The sequence below is a fragment of the Rhipicephalus sanguineus genome, chromosome 5 (genome assembly GCF_013339695.2).
Source record: "Rhipicephalus sanguineus isolate Rsan-2018 chromosome 5, BIME_Rsan_1.4, whole genome shotgun sequence".
NCBI classification, from domain to species: domain Eukaryota; kingdom Metazoa; phylum Arthropoda; class Arachnida; order Ixodida; family Ixodidae; genus Rhipicephalus; species Rhipicephalus sanguineus.
The window spans coordinates 32449236-32467935 of record NC_051180.1 but is presented as its reverse complement, the minus strand read 5'-3'; the positions used below and the strand labels follow the sequence as shown (position 1 = coordinate 32467935).

The window sequence follows — 18700 nt, the reverse complement described above, 5'->3', positions numbered from 1 at the left end:
TCGCTTAAATTTCGCAACATTGCGTTGGTTATCCCGTCCGGTCCTGGGGCTGTGTTTTTTCTAAAACTTTGTGCAGCAGCATAATGCTACAAGCCAGTTTACGATCAACCAACAAGCCCATACTGGTACCCTTGTTGCTACAGAGATTACCGTTCGTGGACGTAGCATCGGCTACTTGCCGTTTTTGTTTCTTCATTAGCCCACAGACCTCGTAATGTTCTCTGTGCAAATTATTAAAGAGAGAGAGAGAGAGCACACACACAACGTCACAGTCCGTCTGTCCCTGAACAGATTACGGCTGCTCATGCAAGTCTTTCAATTTCCCCATCTCTTTCCCCAACGTAGTGTCGCATACTGGTCGTTCCAACCTGGTTAACATCCCTGCCTTTCCTATCACCTCTGTTTTCCTTCCTTCCTTTTCAACCTAATCCATATCGAATTCATCAAGTATTAATTGCTTTAGCTCACAGCAAAGTCAATGATACGCTGTTGCCACCGGCGGAGCTTTTCAATATATACTGTTACAGATAATCAGCGTCATGCCCTTATTTACCAACACTTCTGCCGTTCCGATTATCAAGACTTTTACAAATTATTAACCATGTAGCGTGGATCCACTTTCACTCGCCCGCATACATACTAAAATATATTCAAAATTCTTCTGATATTTTATTGCTCCTGCTGATTATATCGCAGTCAATACCACACGTCTGAATTCCCGGCAACAGCGGTGGCAGCATTATTATGCTGACGAAATGTAGCACCGCTCACGTTCCGAGTTGTGCGTGAGTATTAATAAAGGCCGCTTGATCAAAGATTAATTCTCAGCTCTCCGCTTCTAGCAAAGCCTTTGTTACTTCGAGGCCTTAATCCCCACCAATCCAATAATCCCCAAATAACCACGCAAAGCGAATCTGAGGCAACTTCGAATGCGCATAATCCACTACTTTGAAATTTACATAAGACGCCATAGCGTTCAAAACGCGACCAAACAAATCCCCACGGGGGCAACACTTTCTAAGCTCCTGCGTTGGTAGCTCCATAGGGTGCGCTAGTTTCGAATCCAGCTCCTCGAAAGTCCTGTTTCATCAGCTTGATTAATTCCTATAGCAAGCTATGCATCGCAAACAGCATAAGCTACGCAAGCGTGCAGCGAGCTCAGGTTTTGCACTTCCAGAGCAGCGGCTTGTGGCACGTCCTCATTCAATATCAGCTTTGTTCATCACGAATTTATCGAAGCGGCGCGAGTGGGCAAAGGCGAACGGTGGTCGCAGCCACGAGAAGGACGTGGTTCGGCATCAATCACCTGCCTAATCCCATGCCTCGTATAGCCGGCGTTCCTATACGTAATGTCATCCGCGTAGAGCGTGAAAAACGAGTGATCCTCAGAGACCACTCGTCGCGCGAAATTGTTTACTTGCGGTCGGTCGGCGAGAGTGTTATGGCTTGTTCATCGCTTCTCTTTGTGCGTCGACTCAAGCCTCCAATCCCTCACGGTCGTCGAGGCGCACGACGCTCGAAACACACCAGCGCGCGCGGTCACGGAGTCGGGAAGCTGCCTCGGCGGGTCTCCTGGCGAGCGCTGATACGTTGTCGTCGTCCTCGAAGCAAGCGACGGGAATTCTGTCAAATATTGATCACGGCTCCTGAGTCGGAGCAAGAGGCCTCCGAAAAAGCCTTAAGGAAATCCTCTCGACGTGCGTCGTGTGAGCGCTGCGAGCTGATATGCGCGCTGCTGTTGAACAACGCCGACGGGGCTAACGCGTTGCGCTAGACATCTCGCTGTAGCCTTGACGAGTAAACGTAACGACGATGGAAGGTGTTTGCGAACTAGAGGAAATTTGCAAAGCCTCGAATCGAAGTCTCAAAGCAGTCGCCAACGCCTGGTCACCGGAGGCGGCATCGGTGTCGTGTCGCAGTGCCAAATGCATCTATATAACTACAAATGAAGTCACAATATGGAGTTCTTGTTCAGGGAACGCTGAACTGAAAGAATTTTAAGTTAGCTTCAAGGCAAGCAAGGCAATTTGGTCGACACACAAGCGACCACACAAGCGCAAGGCATGCCAACAAATACCTGTTATACAGAGAAAAATGAAGGGAACTTACAGATGGTGCATAAAAGTAGAGAAATAAACAGGACGGCGCCTGGGCGTAATGCAAGTTAGCGTATTAATTAACTAATTAATTATTTATTAATTAATTAAATTATTAATAATTCGTTCATTCACGTGCTTGTTGGAGTAAGGAATGCGTAAATGGAGAGAAAAGGGTCCTAGCTTCTGCATAACGTTGGTGCAAAACGTTTTCATTTACCTGAAAGACTTAAATAGCTGACAACTTTCTGCATAATTAACACTCTGCCAGATTTTTTCTTGCTGTTCCATATGTTAGGTTATGTCATCCTGGCTGGTTGTGCTGCTTACTTAATGAAGATGTGGCACAAAAAGGTGCCAATTGGATAGCGTGATTGGTTCATATATAACAGACGTTCTGGAAGTCCATAGCATTATGGCTGTCGTTATGCACGGCCTTAGACGATGCTGAGTTATTAAGTTTCATTAACACGAAACTAGTTATATCGTTTTAATTGATTCACGCCACTTTATTCCTTACAAATCACTACATAGTATCTACAATACCAATAGCTGATGCTGGCACACTAATACGACGGCAACTACTATTTGTCCCCCTTAGTAACAAAAGAAAATCATTGGGAACTCTTAAGCATACGCTGTTATAAACCTGTGCCCGCCACTTCAGCAATAATAAATCCTTATATTCAATGCATACAAGACATACTGATAAATTGCATGCTTATTTAAGCATTCTTATATGCAGTAGCCAATAAGCACTGGACAAGGCAGCGCTGCACAGAGCCCATCGGTTTTCAAGCCTACCGGGCAGCTCGAGACTTGGCCCAACGTCGTTGTCATCTTCCCCTACTGAATGGCAGCTCCATGCCAGTGACATTACCCCGGCCGGGTAATGCTATTCAGTGTGTTCCACGGATTTGCATGTAAGCAAACTTGTCTTTACCGAAGCCGTTCGCAAACCGAAGAAACAAGCAAACTGCATAATGAGTTTGCTTTTGCCATTCAAGGAACACCGGTGAGTTAAATGCATCAGCTTTACATTGAGAGCTAGAAGCACTTAATCGATCGTAAAGAAAGAGCAGCGACACCGAAACAGTGCGCGTACAAGTTGAAGCTTTTTGTACAGAATTACACACGACGAATAATTAGAGTCGAGACGATTAGAAACAGAAGCGTGGCTCTATGTTAGGTGCTGCACAGAAAAAGAAAGCAATTGAAGTCCTCTAATTGAGCGCCTAATGAAGTTAATCTTCCTGTCTCATTCAAAATGAGAGTAAAGTGGTTGGTTTTGTGTCGCATTTCATTGACTTAGACTCCTAATAATGTGAGACACAGCACTGTTTCATTTATTTGAAGATTTTTTTTTCTCTCGAGTCAAACTTGTTAGCGGAAATACCGTAAACGTGAAGCCTTTTAAATTGTCATTCTGAGAGTGCGGATGGCTCGGCACTGTTTCAAAAAGCGTGCACAGCGAGCGGCCACCATGAACACAGTCGCATCCATTCAAACATCAAAGGTAGCAATGTTTACTTTGTTGAATATAGCCCCAGTTTGCCGTTTTCGTTATTTTTCTTGACGCTAGCGCCTTAAGATCAGCGATTCAAGAAAGGCGAGTCAAAAAATATGAGCTGTATAATTCTGCAGTAAGAGGCACGCGCGAACTTTTAAAGCGCGTTTACTCCTACATGAGACGAAACAGCTTTACAACTTAACAGCCAGACTCATCATCTGGTTAAACACCGAACGGATACACGTGCACGTTGATGAGAGAAACTTCATTCGCTTGAAAAAGCCAAGGCTGCGTTAAAAAAAGGTATGTGCGTATCACCCTCTGCATGCATTATGTATTGAGAGGCAAATCAATGCAGCGAACTGGAACTTACAGAAGAAATGGGGTCAAACATAAGCGCTTGTCTTTGTCTGCCTTTCTTGTGTAAGTTGCCTTTTTTTGCACTGATTTACCTTTTCAGTAGTGCAAAACCGGCCAGCCAGACAATTATTTCTTCTAGCTACATGTATACTAGAAAAAAAAATTTTTTCTTAACATTCTTGTATGCGCTCTATGTAGCAGTTTTTTTCCTACTGCACTATATTCTTCGTTACTATTTCACTTTTTTGTTAATCATCATGCACTGTGATCGTGTTTTCCAGTTCCCTTTGATTGGCTTCTACGTATCTTTATTGTTCAACATTATGTTCCATCCTTCCTGAACATGAGACACACGTTGTCCAGCTCACGGTGGCAATTGCCAGAAATCTCGTTATTCTATTCCTCCCATTTAATTCTACATATTTTTCGAAAGATGATAATATTGCTACTACAAATAATAACAAATATCAGCTGCTTTTCCGCATGATATGTTTCTAGTCATACGTAAAAACTAAGCGTGTGATAGCAATTGGTGAGGACGCATTTAGCTGAGGCTCTCGTGATGACATTATATGTCACAAGCGTTCTTCGTAAGAGTCATTTATACAGTACTAGAAAAGAACAGGGCTATGGATGTTTTATCAACATTCAGAAAACCAGTGCTTTGCGCCACAATGTCGATGAAATGCTGCTGCTTCTGTTTTAAGAATCAATACATTACTATGGCTCAGTGGTTTATGCCGTTCCGGGGCTGACGTCACGGCCACCGGTTCAGTTCCCCCCGGTTATTTAGCATAAAAGTTTCAGACCGATGAATAACTAAGCACACATGTGTGTTCGATATCCTGGCTCTTGAAATTACAGCTACATCAATAAAATCATGTGTACCTTACCATCACAGTTATTAAAGCCTCACTTGCTGAGTTTGGTGAGGGGGCTTCACAAGAAATCGGACATCCTACACTCTCAAGAGGAATGAGTCGCATGCTTCAATATGGGACGATACGGAGGGAAAGAACCACTCGAAATTAGTGTGATATAGTGGTCCTACGAATATTCGGGTCGATACGCATATCACAGTGTAGAAATGAAGACGAAGTAGCAGTGTTCATTTAGCAAAGTTACTTCGGCATCAATGAAGCCCTTGTATTTCCGTAAGACAAATAATACGCTAATGGGTATTATTCATATGCAGTAGTAGTTACATTCCTCCATTTGCGTCCTTGTCTGAATCAGTAAATTAGAAAAAGTGCAACCTACTCACACAAGTCTTGCATGATTGCAGGCCCGTAGCCAGGAGGGGGGGGGGGGCGGTATTTTTATTAAACATGGTCTTTTACCGAAAATAAATAATGAAAGTAGGCGTTTTTCTCAAATAGTCAAGGCTTTCAGCAAGTGCCCCCCCCCCCCCACCCCCGAAAAAAATTCCTGGCTACGGGCCTGCATGATTGTGTTGCAAATGGCAACGAAAATAGGACGCGAACGTGAGCAGAGGTGCAGAAAATCTAAGAGCCATCTGAGGGTGACGCAAAACCTAGATTACCCCCAGCGTTTGCAAAGGACACGAGTGCAAGGATGTAAATGATGTGCCATCTGTGTGCTCTGAGCTCACTTTTTTTCTGGTAACTAATATTATGCTACTGGGAGAGTTGAGGGTTGTAACTATGCTTTCTTTACTTTATTTCTTTTTCCCCGAAGCTTTTTTCTTTCTTTTATACAAATGATTTCCTCGTACAGAGCACACAAAGGGGGTTGGACCGACGAAGGCACAGCAGCGCCCACGTTTTTCTATACCTGTACGACCCTCGCAAAGCGTAAAATAGGTGTCTTTTATGCAGCGTATCCTTCACACAGCACAGGAAAACTTTGAAATGCTTTCTTAGATTTCACCTGCACACTTCACCTGCGTCTCTTAACCCGCACGTGTTACTCTTTGTAAAGCTGGCTTTTCTGCAAGTATACTCGAGTTGGGGCAGTGAGAGCTTTACAGAAAAAAAAAAACTGGTTCTTTGAATTTTTCAAGCCTGAACCCTCCTAATACGAATGTGGCGTATTAATTCGCACAACGAGTCATACCCAACCATACTACAAATGCCGTAGTGTCATTTGAGCTGCAAGTTGCTTAAGTTTTGCTTAAGCTGCAATCTTAAGTTTTTAGGAAACAGTTTCCTTCGTGCACTGAAGAGAAGGCATGCTATTCTGGCCACATGAATGTAATGTCTATTTTTTTAAAGAATAGATCCATATTATATTTTGTATATGTCAGTCGTGCAATATGTATCTATGCTGATGTACAGTCGGCGTCAAATGTGTAGAAACCGCTAGGTCTGAGACAACTTTGAATTTCTGAGCAATTTGTGACTGTATTCTGTCTAACTGCACAGTACATGTTGTTAGCGTGCTGTAGAACAAGCCGAAAATTTAAATTCAAAGCTGCCTGCCGAAACAGCGAGAATTTTAAGATTTTTCTTGTGTGTCGTGGTCCTTAAACATTTGACGCGGATTCTACAGAGCTTATTCTCGTCCATTCGCGTCACGACCCCAGTGAAGGTACCCGACCTGGCACTAGGTGGCTAGCATCTTCTTTCCACTTTCTTTAATCTTTCACTTCACTTCTATAGCCCCTCCACCCTCACCCCTCCCGACACGACGCTGCGCCGTTCTCCCTTGCATGTTGCAGAAATAGCAGTCTCTCCTCCCCTCAAACCCCTCCTTCTCGATCTATGAATAAGCAGAGATGGTGGGTGCGAGCTCTAAGGCATTTGTAAGGACAACCTAGAGCCACGGTTTCGTGAAAAAGCGTGATCGTCCCACGCAATGAATCTGACTCACGTGAGTAGGCCTTGAGCTTCTCGAGGTACGTGACAGAGGCCGAGTTGTTGAGGAACACGACCACCTTCATCTCCGTGCTCGAGCAGGTGACGTCATATTGGACTGCAAGAAGAACACAAACCGTAAACATGTTGCATCTTTACAGCGGTAACATCGCGCTTGCTGACACAGCGTAAATTTGCCCAATAATATTTCTCGGGCGAAAAAATAAACGATAAACGCAGAAAGCGTCGCTATAATTGGAAAGGAAAACATATCACGGACACATACGCTCTTTCGGATGTTTTTTCACATTAATCGCAGGCGTTATTGTTGTTGTTGTTGGTGGTGGTGGTGATGTTGGTCTTGTTGTTGTTGTTGTTGTTGTTGTTGTTGTTGTTTTGTTGTTGTTGTTGTTGTTGTTGTTGTTGTTGTTGTTGTTGTTGTTGTTGTTGTTGTTGTTGTTGTTGTTGTTGTTGTTGTTGTTGTTGTTGTTGTTGTTGTTGTTGTTGTTGTTGTTGTTGTTGTTGTTGTTGTTGTTGTTGTTGTTGTTACCAATGATCTTACACATCACATTAACATACAGTTGCTAAGAATACTTCAAATTAATCGGCACAGAACGTTAAAAGCGTACTGAATAACACTTTCGAAAGTGTAAGCAACTTTTTCTCGCAGAACTTGCGCCTCTCAACGTGAGTAAAGAGGTTGATTATGGCTCATAAACACATGCAACCTTTAGGCTGCCTGTGGGAAAGTCTTTTTGTTCAGTATGCAAAAAATATGCAACGTGCATATTGTTAGGGCCTTACTAATGACACCATGTGTAACAAGACGTACAAAAACATTAGGGCAAAGCAATTTATTTTACCTCAGTTGTTATTTCTCTGACCAAACGTCCATTCGATCTCCAGGCTTTCCAAGCTATCTGTGCTTGTATAAACACTTTGTGTACACACGTAGACAACACGGTAGACAAACCCCTAAGCATGCACTTTATGTAAACTTCCTATGTACTTTGACTACACTTTCTAAGCACTGTACGTACAAAGTACAGGTACTTACTTTATGAGCACTTTGAATGCGCTGCATTTACAAAGTGCACGTACGTCGTTCGTAAACACCGTCTAAGCACAGCCTATGTGAGGTGTGTTCAAATAAAGCAACAATAAAAGACGCTGTATGTCGACTATATTGAACGTTACATAAAAATGTAGCACTCAATATAGCCGAACAATCAAGAAAATAATTTATTAAATCTCTCAATAAAGCTCGTTGTCGGAAATTATAGCTGCATTCTTTCTTGCTCCGGTGACACGCGTTCTTCCAAGCTTACGCCACCGCGAGAAGGAACGCTTCACAATGTGATTTCGTGTAATATCCCTTTCATGGCACTCATAACGTCATACTTCTAAGAACCTGTTCAATACTTGATGAGTGAACAGTTCTTCACAGACTTCTAACACATTGTATATAGAGTTCGCGAAAAAATTTCCCAGTGCCTCCCTCCTTTTTTTAATAAATTAATTATCGTATGCTGGACTCCGGTTCAACTGCGATATTTTCATCCTTACCAATGTTCATACTTGCTTCTCATTTTTTTTATTCACTGCGTCCAATTTTAATAATTCAACTACGTTCAGCAGCTAACTTAGTTTGCTGAAAAAGTAATGAAGATTAATTAAATACAGTAACTACGTAAGATAGCAAAAACGCACTCTACTTGTGCGCAGAAAGTAAATTCATCCGCGGAACTTCAGAATGTTTTTTGTAGGGAAAAGATAAGTACGTAATAAAGTACCGCCTAACAATTTTTAACGACGCACACGCTTGAGAAAGTCTACTTAAATTTGCGTACTACGTCAGAACATTAAGGGTTTCATCTGAACAAGCGTCAAAGAAATTCACGAAGTCTGGCACGTCGCTACGATTTATCGTAACGGAGAAATCTCGCAGACGTTTCGTTAATGAGATAACACGGAGATAACCTCTAGTCGTTTACTAGATAAAACACGGCCACTGCGACAACGCTCGCGATAATAACGTCACGTGCGATTTCTCTCATCCGAGAATTTTTCACAGCCCGGTTTCGCTGCTACACAAATATTGCGCGGCAGTGACATCTACAGCAATAGATCCAAAGCACACGTCGTCAGAGCAGGCAGGAATCAAGTTAAAGTACTTTATAACTACTTTCCTTCAGTGATATATAGAAACAATGTTGGTGCAATTTCATAGCAGTGTTGTGCCGTGACAAGGGTTGAAGCTTAATTTAGCTTTTGACTTTAAAAATTTGAAAAGGCCTCAAGCAAAGCATTAAAACGAAACAAAGCGGTATCCACGGGCGAATAATACGCGACGAAGTGTTTGTGTCTTCAGTAACTCCGCGTGTTTTTTTTGTTTTGTTTTTTTCTGGTGCCGTAAGAGATTACGAAAGCTGTTGTCGCTAGCTGGGTATCGTTGTTGCGTAAAGGCGTCGCTTACAGCACGAGCTTAAAAACGCATTATGCGCCGGCGCAAAACGCGAGTACGCGAATTCCTTCATCCTCGAATAAAAGATAGTGCCCAGTCAGCGACGGGCTTATGAAAAAAATTCTAACACGCCCGTTGCGACATCTGCGACTGGCGCAGTACTAAAAGATGGATTAGGTCTGGATCCTAGGGATGTAGAGGGTTGCAAAAAAAATAATAATAATAAAGGCATTGCAGACGAGACTGAGCTAAAATATGACCTCACAGACTCCATGTCACTGTCGTGAAAAGAAAAAGAGACAGACCAGTCGGGCCAAAAACCTCTGCAGAATTCTAAGTGGCTGTCGAAACTTATCAATAAAGGATATTTGTCATTCCTACCCGATCCACGTCGTTCACATGAAGTAACTGTGAACTGTAAGTGTTGAAAGGAAATTGCGTGTGTGCGTGTTTTTTTTTTATTGCCACGAAGTGTTCTTGCGTTTTCTAACGGTAGTTTTGCTTCGTTTGGTTTATCTAATTTTTTTTCTTTTACTTTAAGTTACTCAAGGGAAGGTAAGTTCGAGAAGAGTTAGGGTGCCAGCTACATGACAAGAAGCTAACCTTTCCAACATTTGCCTATCATCCTGTCCTAACATTATTTGTTACGTGAGCTGATCACTGAACACAGTAGGATCACTGACGATTTTTCAAAAAGCCGAATCTGCAAGAGCTTTGGCATATGACGTCATTGTTTAATGAGAACATGTTTCATTCTTACCACGTGACAATCTTTCTCGCCAAAGATGCCGCTGGTGTTCTGAATGCAACGGTCCCTCCCTCCCACTTTCCCCCTTTTTCTTCTTTTTTTCTTTTTTTGACCGGCTCGAGTAGGTACCAGTGAACTCTCGAACAAATGTGAGGATTGTATGAAAATTTGTCGTTTACAGTTCCTGCCAGTTATTCTCTGCAGTCAAATTCGAATCACATCTCGTGCAAATAAATTTCTTCGAATCCGTCCTTTCGCACCAGAATCTTTTCAATTCTTTAGCTCAATGACGGTTTTCAATGGCCGCTTTTATCGTCATACTCATCTGTTAAACTCCCTTGAAGAAACCCTTCTTTCCTTCATTTAGCAGTGTATTTAGTCGCTGTTTTATAGAACGAAATAATATTTGCAAAACATTATCCTCTAATTATGCAACTCATAGCTTCACCAAACTTCGTCCATTCCAGGCTTTTCTAAGTGATGTTCCAACTGTTCAGATTACAACCTCTTACATCCTTGAACGCTACAGTACCCTGGCGCTTTATCTACGTTTCAGTTTCTCGTCATAGTGATAAGTATTAAAGTTCCAGAACTTTCCAACAAACTTTAAGGGTAACTTTTCCATCGATACTTCTGAACTTTGTCTGTTCACGGGGATACCAATCATTTCAAACACGAACAGCAGCGTAGGAAAGAAATACGAACAAAGCTAGCTCTGCTACAGACTTCACCGAGTCTGGAGACACCATCACCCGGATTGCGTCCCAGGGTTCAACCTATCAATATCCCAGCAAGTAACCCCCGGTCTCCGGCGGGGTGAATTATTGAGTCAAGCGGGGGGTCTCTTGAGTCGCGTCTTGCACTGACGCGGGGCGAATTTATTGTCCAAGACGCTGAACACGCCGAGGGAGCGTTATTCTTTTTTATTATTTTTATTTCGCGCACGACACACAAGACGCGTGTGGCCTTAGTTTGAAGACAAGGCCGGCACGCGTCGAAATGACCTTTTGTCTTTGCTGTAGCGGCTCTTGAAAGCGGCACTGGTTGGCGTTTAAAAAAAACGGGAAAGATATATGCTGGTGTTATTCATACAGGCATTCGTGTGGCGAGATTCGAAAGCCACGAAATGTGAGGCAAGAATTTCACCCTTCATGCAAGATGGCGTGGCTATATATGTTATAGTTGAGTCATAGTCGGCTTTTTTTTTTCCTTGTCACGCTGACGTTGAATAGTGAACGAAATGCTCTAGAAGCACTGTAGATAAAATTTAAAAATGAAATAAACGGTTTCCAGGTGCAAAAGCACGATATGAATATGAGGCGCAGCGGTCGTACACTTTAGCTTCCAAGCTGCAACGGTGACTAAATCGCTGTAGATGAAACTTCCTTGCATATCGGCTTCCTTGCGTATAGGAAACCACCATGGGAAACTTGTGTCAATATGTGATAGAGGTAGTTGTCGACGTACTAAATGGGCCTTAAAATATTAGCGTGAATGTACCCACCAAATGCAAACTTCCACAGCCTCGGAAATTTTCAATTACAAACTTCACGAACCGTTCAAGCTGCCTGTCTGTAACGAAAGTACTTAGAAGGAAACTCCCCCGTTTCGCGCAGTTTTTCATCACGAAAGTACTCTAGTGAGCACGAATGTCGCCGGTAGGCGCTGACGTAAAAAATTCACTGTTCAAAGGGGGTCACGCCTGTCCCATAGTAACACTGGTTTCTAAGCACGACGTGCATGTCAGCAGGCTTGAGCTAGAAAGGCACGAGTTCAAGTTATCACTTCCGCTACTCACAGCGAGAAACTCCACATTCCACGCGTGTTTAGCTGCGCCTACTTTTTTTCGGCTTGTCAATTCACTTTGTCGGAGCGTACTAACTGGCTGAGCAAAAAATAACTTTTTCGTGGGTATAGTTCCTATACTTATAATTGCTTCGTAATCAAACGCAAGCCTACTCGCAACAAAAACAAGCGCGACGACACAAGTGCGGGACATCTAAAGCACCAGAACTTACGAAGCTAAGTTCAGTTATTTTGCTTGTTTCATCTTTCTCGACGTGTTTTCCTGCTGTTGTGGCGCTTCACCTGTATCGCATAACACTAATTATTTCACGCCGCGCGTACTGCGGAATTTATAACGTCTACCGCCACAAGTGCGCTCGGGTGGCCATGCACTTCCGGGATCAGCGACGATAGGCCTCTCACCATATAAACACTGGCTTGTTTCTTTGCTCCTGCACTCCGCCCGCCTCTCGGCAAACCATCCTGAACTACACATCGCGACACAACAGGAAAAAAAATATAAAGAAATACGAGGCATCTAGGAAACATTTCGCGCGTCCCCGTACATACAACGCCAGAAGCACGTCGGAAGAGATAACGCCGCGGGACGCGCGTGTCAAACGACGTGTGATACGAAAGAAAGAAGTAAAAAGTGAAATAAGAGTATCCTCGGAAACTCGAAAAAGCGAGAAAAGAAAAACGATAATATGGACGAACTAGAAGAGGGAGGCGTTGTACGCTCAAAGCGGGCAAAGCAGACGGGATAACGGGACCGGCGTTGTGGTGTTAGGGTGTGCAACACCAGCATTGCTAGCGCGTGTGCACCCCGCTGCCTGTACCTCGTTGGACACGTCCACTCCCCGGCAATTGCATCACATGACCGCACGTGCCTCCTGCCTTCCGGAAGATCCTCTCTCTCTCTCTCTCTCTCTCTCTTTCTCGGCGTGTACGCCTTGTTCGCCGAAATCCACAACGAGACAGGATGGAGTGAAGCTATGTCATTGCGTCTCTGTCCATCCTTTCGCTCCGTATGTGTGAACGTGCTCGGCTTCAACGGGACAAAAAAGAACAGTGCTTCGCTACGGGTGATGTCGTTCTTCCGGGAGTAAGACATTGGGAAATGCATGGCGAAAGGAAAGTATATAAGCGGGTAGACGAGATATTAACTTTGGCAAGACGTTCCCGCCTTCTGGACCTATGTGGACGAAGCTTTGCGAAGGAGACGTGATTGAACGAAATATGTTTGCGATAGAAAAAGCCTCAGCAACCGAGAGCTTTAAGAAGCGAGATTATGGGGATAGACGAGATAGTATCATGAGCGGGAGAGAATCTGGGACTTGGGGCAACAACGCAACGAATGTGTCAGTTCCAAAACACTTTTTACTTTGACCTAAACGTTATAACATTACGTATGTTTCATAGACGGGTAGTATATACTAATTAAGTGTATGAGTACAAATGTAAGTACAGGCTCACGAGGCGTTCAGCACAATGCAATGGCGGGTTAGTTGGTGCGTGCTCACAATCACTTTCTCTTATCGCAAAAAGACGAAACAAGAAAGGAGATGGGATGCCGACAGGAGATCTGACAGCCTTAAATCCGCAAGACGAGCACAATAAATTTTTATCCGTGTTCCCTTATCTCTGCCAAACAAAAGTTATCAGCTCAAGATTGTACTGGCTAATCGACCTCCCCGAAGGCTAAACGTCCCGTCTCTTTCAGCACCGACAGATCGTCGTCTATCGAAAGTCATTGCTCCGTGCGACAGCTTATCCGGCCCGTCTTAGACAGGCCGGATTTAATCGCAGTGAAATATGTAGGAGTCAGAGTCCCCTTTTTAATTAGCGCAACGTCGGGGCTCCTTCCAAAATCGGGTGTGGCCCGTTATTCTTCGGTAACAAGTGAGCAGCGGCAGCGGCAGCAGCGTAGGAGATCAATTTCGCCGAAAGAGAAGAATCTAACACCAGGACAATGTATCTTGCCCCTCTCCACACCTCTGACGTCATTTATTTCTCATCCCCGCTTCTCTGCGTACAACGCTTTCTCTATCTACTTTTCAACAGAGGTATTCCTTTCTTTATTCCTTTCCCTCTTCATTTCCTAACTGAGGTCGAAGCTAGCTTTATTTTTACTCATTTTTCTTTTTTTTTTTGTCTTTTCCCTTTGGCCGTCATTAATACGCCGGGCCAGTAGCCGTACTCTTCTGTTTCCTGTTACGCTGCCCTCTGAACCCAGAGCTATTCGCCGATGTCACCGGGGCTCGGCGACTGTCGCTTATCGGGAAGAGCTCTTTTCGATGCCTACCGGCCGGAAACGACATCGCTGGCACGATCTGGGAGAGTAATGACGTGCCGCCGTTGCTTTTCTATATAGCTGAGTGCGTGTATTTCTCCACGCGCCTCCGCTAACCCTCCTACACCCTTCATTTTTATAGTTTCGCGATTTATGTAGGACTCCCAGAAGTCGCTTCTCCCCCGCTCATTTCCTTTCCCGTCGTGCCCCTGCTCTCTCGCTAATTAAAACAGAAAGTGCGTCATTGTAGAAGCTACAGAAGGTGTGAAACAGAAAAATGAGTTCAATCATGCAAGTCAATTATAACAGATACTCATACGCTCAGTCAATTATGAATGATGCCTTACCAAATCACTGTGGTGATTTGGTAAGGCATCAGTTATGTATCTTTATGTTATGTATTTCTTCTGAGCGCAAGTAACTAGTTCGGGGGTTCATTTATCAGTATTATTAATGTGAAGATACAGAAGGATATGTTGGTGCACAAATACGGTGCCGGCTACTCCGTGGCTTCTCAACAGGTGGCACGGCCATATGTGCATCTTTATGCACTCTTTCGCGTAGTTTTGCAGGTTAAACAGTAGACGAGCGTGTTGCGAAATGTTTTTGAAGCTTTCTTCAGGCACTACTACGCCGTTACGTCAATCATCTTAATAACTATCAGTTCGTTGTCTATATAAACTTGTACAAAAAACTCCCAAGACATCAATGTGAACAACAATCTCGCGTAAAAGCAGTGACATTGCAAAGAAAATAATATAGTGCCCCGGTATCCATTGAAATAATATTCCGTGGGACGCTGTATGCCCTTCTGAGCTCTCCAAGTGTATAACATAACAGTAGTTATTACTTTCATATTCGTGCTTTAAATTGATATCTATCTATCTATCTATCTATCTATCTATCTATCTATCTATCTATCTATCTATCTATCTATCTATCTATCTATCTATCTATCTATCTATCTATCTATCTATCTGTCTGTCTATCTGTATGTCTATCTATCTATCTATCTATCTATCTATCTATCTATCTATCTATCTATCTATCTATCTATCTATCTATCTATCTATCTATCTATCTATCTATCTATCTATCTATCTATCTCGCTTTAGGTTCCACATCCGAATAATTATAATTATACTACGCATATTCGTTGAGGACTGCCGGTTTCTCTCGAATGGTGAGAAACAATCCCTCTCGTCGCACTGAGAATCCGAAGAATCAACGGGCGACCACGTTCTGTTGGTGGACGAAAGACAAGGATACACATGGCCGTGGTGTCATTTCGCGCAGCTACTATCCTCTGGCAACAATTGAAGCAGTCGTTGATGCAGCATAAGAAAAATTGGCGTTTTTGGGGAGTCTTTCTGCCATGAAAGAATAATTGTCATCTGGCTTACTTGCATTTCCTTTCTTAAATAATAATAATAATAATAATAATAATAATAATAATAATAATAATAATAATAATAATAATAATAATAATCAATCAATCAATGATTTATTTAACGTGCCCAGGAACAACCGTAAGGTCTTTGTGCTGGCGCACGCAAAAAAAAACAATAAAAATAAACAATACAATACAGACAGTTTTCAGAAATAAAAAGAGCAAAAACACGTAGACAAAGAGAAATGAACACAAAAGGGGAGGAGTAAAATAAGACAACACGAGAAATATTGACGGGGCATAAAAAATTAGATTGCATATATACAACTATGTGGAAAGACTGAGAAGGGAAGACTTTGTACATTGTGCCACACTATGTCAAAACAGTGCAAAGCTCGGATAAAAACAATGATTGTGGGCTATGAAAAACGTCAAGATCAAGAAAATTAACATCAGTGTTGCACGCGTTCCTCTAAATCAGGAACGAAAGCTCGTTCCTCGTTCCTTCCCAATCTTGGAACGAGTTCCCGTTACAAGTTCCTTCAGTGCGAAGGGAACTCGTTCCAGTTACATTTCGAAAATTGGAACGTGTCGTTATATTAACGTTACATTTCTATTTTTAATCAAAATATAGAGCGGGATAACCCTGAGGCGAAATAAAGTGAGCAATTTAAAGCTCACATAGAGCTATATACATTTTACGAATTTGACATCACCGGCAGTAGGATATACATAGAAAGAAATGCGCTCCTAAACGAATTTTTTAGAGACCACCGGCAATACTACAGACATGTCTAACTGCAACTTTCGTGCTCGACTATTACAAATGCAACACATGGGGCACATTCCACGTCAGTGTTTAACTGTGCCATCAGAATACTGCGCTTCAGATATTCAAATAAAAATTTCCACACATGCACCAATATAAATAGGTTTCTTGCACAGGAAACAACATCGAAAAGAACAATACATAGGAGTTTAATGAGTGGTGATTTGATATTGCAATGTGGGTAGAAAATGATGTCCAGGATACATATTCGCAACTTAGTAAATTTTTTTGTTCGCACCCATCAAGAGTTGCATCTCCATGTTGGTATCCGACTGAGGAACCTGTTTTCCCGTCAGCTCTATGTTGGCAATATTGAAGAGCCGTTCCATCAAGGGCTTCAGGGTACCGCCATGTTGTACACAAATAGGGACAAGTCAACCGTGGTCGTAGGGGCGAGGGCAGGCTCAGCGGGTGCAACAAGAATGTAGTAGCTGGATGTACGCGTATTGTTTATTGCATGACATGTTATCGGTACAGCGGCTGTCGAACTGAACTATAATAAAAGTTATAGACCGCTAGCCGCGGAGATAACTCGCATGTTGAGTGGATGCCTGTCCAAACGAAACCATCGAAGGCACCGGACAGGCGCCACTGCAGCATCCGCGTCCACTGCGTTTAGGTCCTCTTCCCCACTGTCCACGCCACCAGGTGTCAAAAGACGGATTTGTCGAGAGCTGCCGGCGGCATGCACGACATACTAAAGGGACGATCGAGCCAGCCGCTAAAGACCACGTTACGAGAGAAACATTCCCAGGAACTGTCTGCAGCGCGCGAACATAAAAACCAATAAAATGCGCGAAGAGTACGCTGCACGCGGCAAGGTGCTCATTCCCAAGGAGTAGAACCAAAGTGTAATTCGCCACCGTTACGTTGGGGCCGAAGACCATTCATGCGCAGTGAGAGGCCACTGCGCGGGATTTCGGTGGTTAGCACGTCGGTGCTTCACTTATTTTCTGCGGCCTCTGGTATTGTGACGCGCATGGGCCTCCTCGGTCCCATGCGCGTCAAACACCACATTCGCGACAACGATTCACGCTGTTCGAAAACTCCGCCGAACCACGCGTAGGCGACTCGACTACGGTAAGTCGGCTCCCCAACTTTTCCCTATGCCTACAAGGCCACGGGGACGCGCAGCAGAACCGCCCGAATACGCAACCTCCCTCGCCCCCCCCCCCCCCCCCCCCCACACACACACACACACAAAAGCTACTTTAGAGTTGGCCGAACAAAAAGATCACCGAAGTAAAAAAAAAATTGCGTGCCCTTTCCTGGCGGCAGTAAAAATCCTCCAAGGTGTGTCTACACTCCAGAACGGCCCGTGATTGCTGTCAGACTGACTCAGACAAGAGAAATGAAAATCAGCTGTTACTCCCCCGCGTGGTCGGTCTTGACATCGCGCGCTTCCCTGTGCACCCGGCGGGCGCCTTAAAAACCAGGTTGCAGCATAGTCAATTGACGGGCGAGCGGTAGATTTTTGCGCCTCACGCACATCCACCCTATTCTGCATTATGTGCTGTGTACGGGCGCCTGTCCAATGTCGAGGAACGTTTACAGAAGGAGCGCCGTTCCCTCTGCCGTTCCTGCGTAAACGTAACGAGTTACCGTTACAGTTCCACCGATCCTCAATGGAACGGTGGCGTTCCTCCGTTCCTCAAAAAAGGAACTAGTTCCTGGAACGTCGTTCCTTGGAACGCCGTTGCGTACAACACTGATTAACATTATAGAGACTTTGTATTCTGTGGACGGTAGAGTGTTGGAAGAAGCAGGCGGGTACATGAAACGGTCTATTCTCTCTGGTTAACTAACGCGGAATTCGAAAATTTACACAATTGAGAAATACAGGGCAGGATATGATACCATGGACTAGCTTGTAAAGAAATAAGAGATCAGAGCGATTTCGTCGGCAGTGAAGTGATGGCAGTGATAATAATTCAGCAGTACTTGAACGAGATCCAGAGTCATTTTTAGCAAAGCGATGGTTATATATGCTGAGGAATTTTTTCTGGACTCGTTCAATGATGTTACCGCTGGATTGAGCAATGCCATTCCATATCACGGACGCATACTCAAGTTGCGGAAGACATATTGCCGTGTACAATTTGTGTAGGGCCATGGGAAACCTGAATTCTCGAGATATTCTACAAACACATCCGCGAGAACGAAGGCCCCGCATAGCAGCACGCTTAACATGAGAAGAAAAGTTTAACGCGCTGTCAACAACAACACCAAGATCACTGATTTCATAAACCTTGCATAACGGCACAGAATTGACAGAGTATTGAAATGACACGCTAGATGTTTTGCGAGTGATAGACATGAATTTTGTCTTCGAGGTATTCAGAGAAAGGTTATTACCGTCGCACCATTCGGAAAAAGAGCGCAAGTCTGACTGCAGCAAGCGACAGTCGT

The 18700-nt window shown here is 43.7% G+C and overlaps 1 protein-coding gene across 2 annotated transcripts in view; it reads right to left on the bottom strand.

Annotated features, from left to right (window-relative positions):
- Positions 1-18700, bottom strand: part of LOC119393436 (uncharacterized) — a 220306-nt gene that overhangs the window by 25269 nt on the left and 176337 nt on the right. For both annotated transcript variants that reach the window (XM_037660453.2, XM_037660455.2), the window contains exon 2: positions 6799-6900. In XM_037660453.2, coding sequence (XP_037516381.1) covers positions 6799-6900 — 102 coding nt within the window. The remainder of the gene's footprint in view (positions 1-6798; positions 6901-18700) is intronic.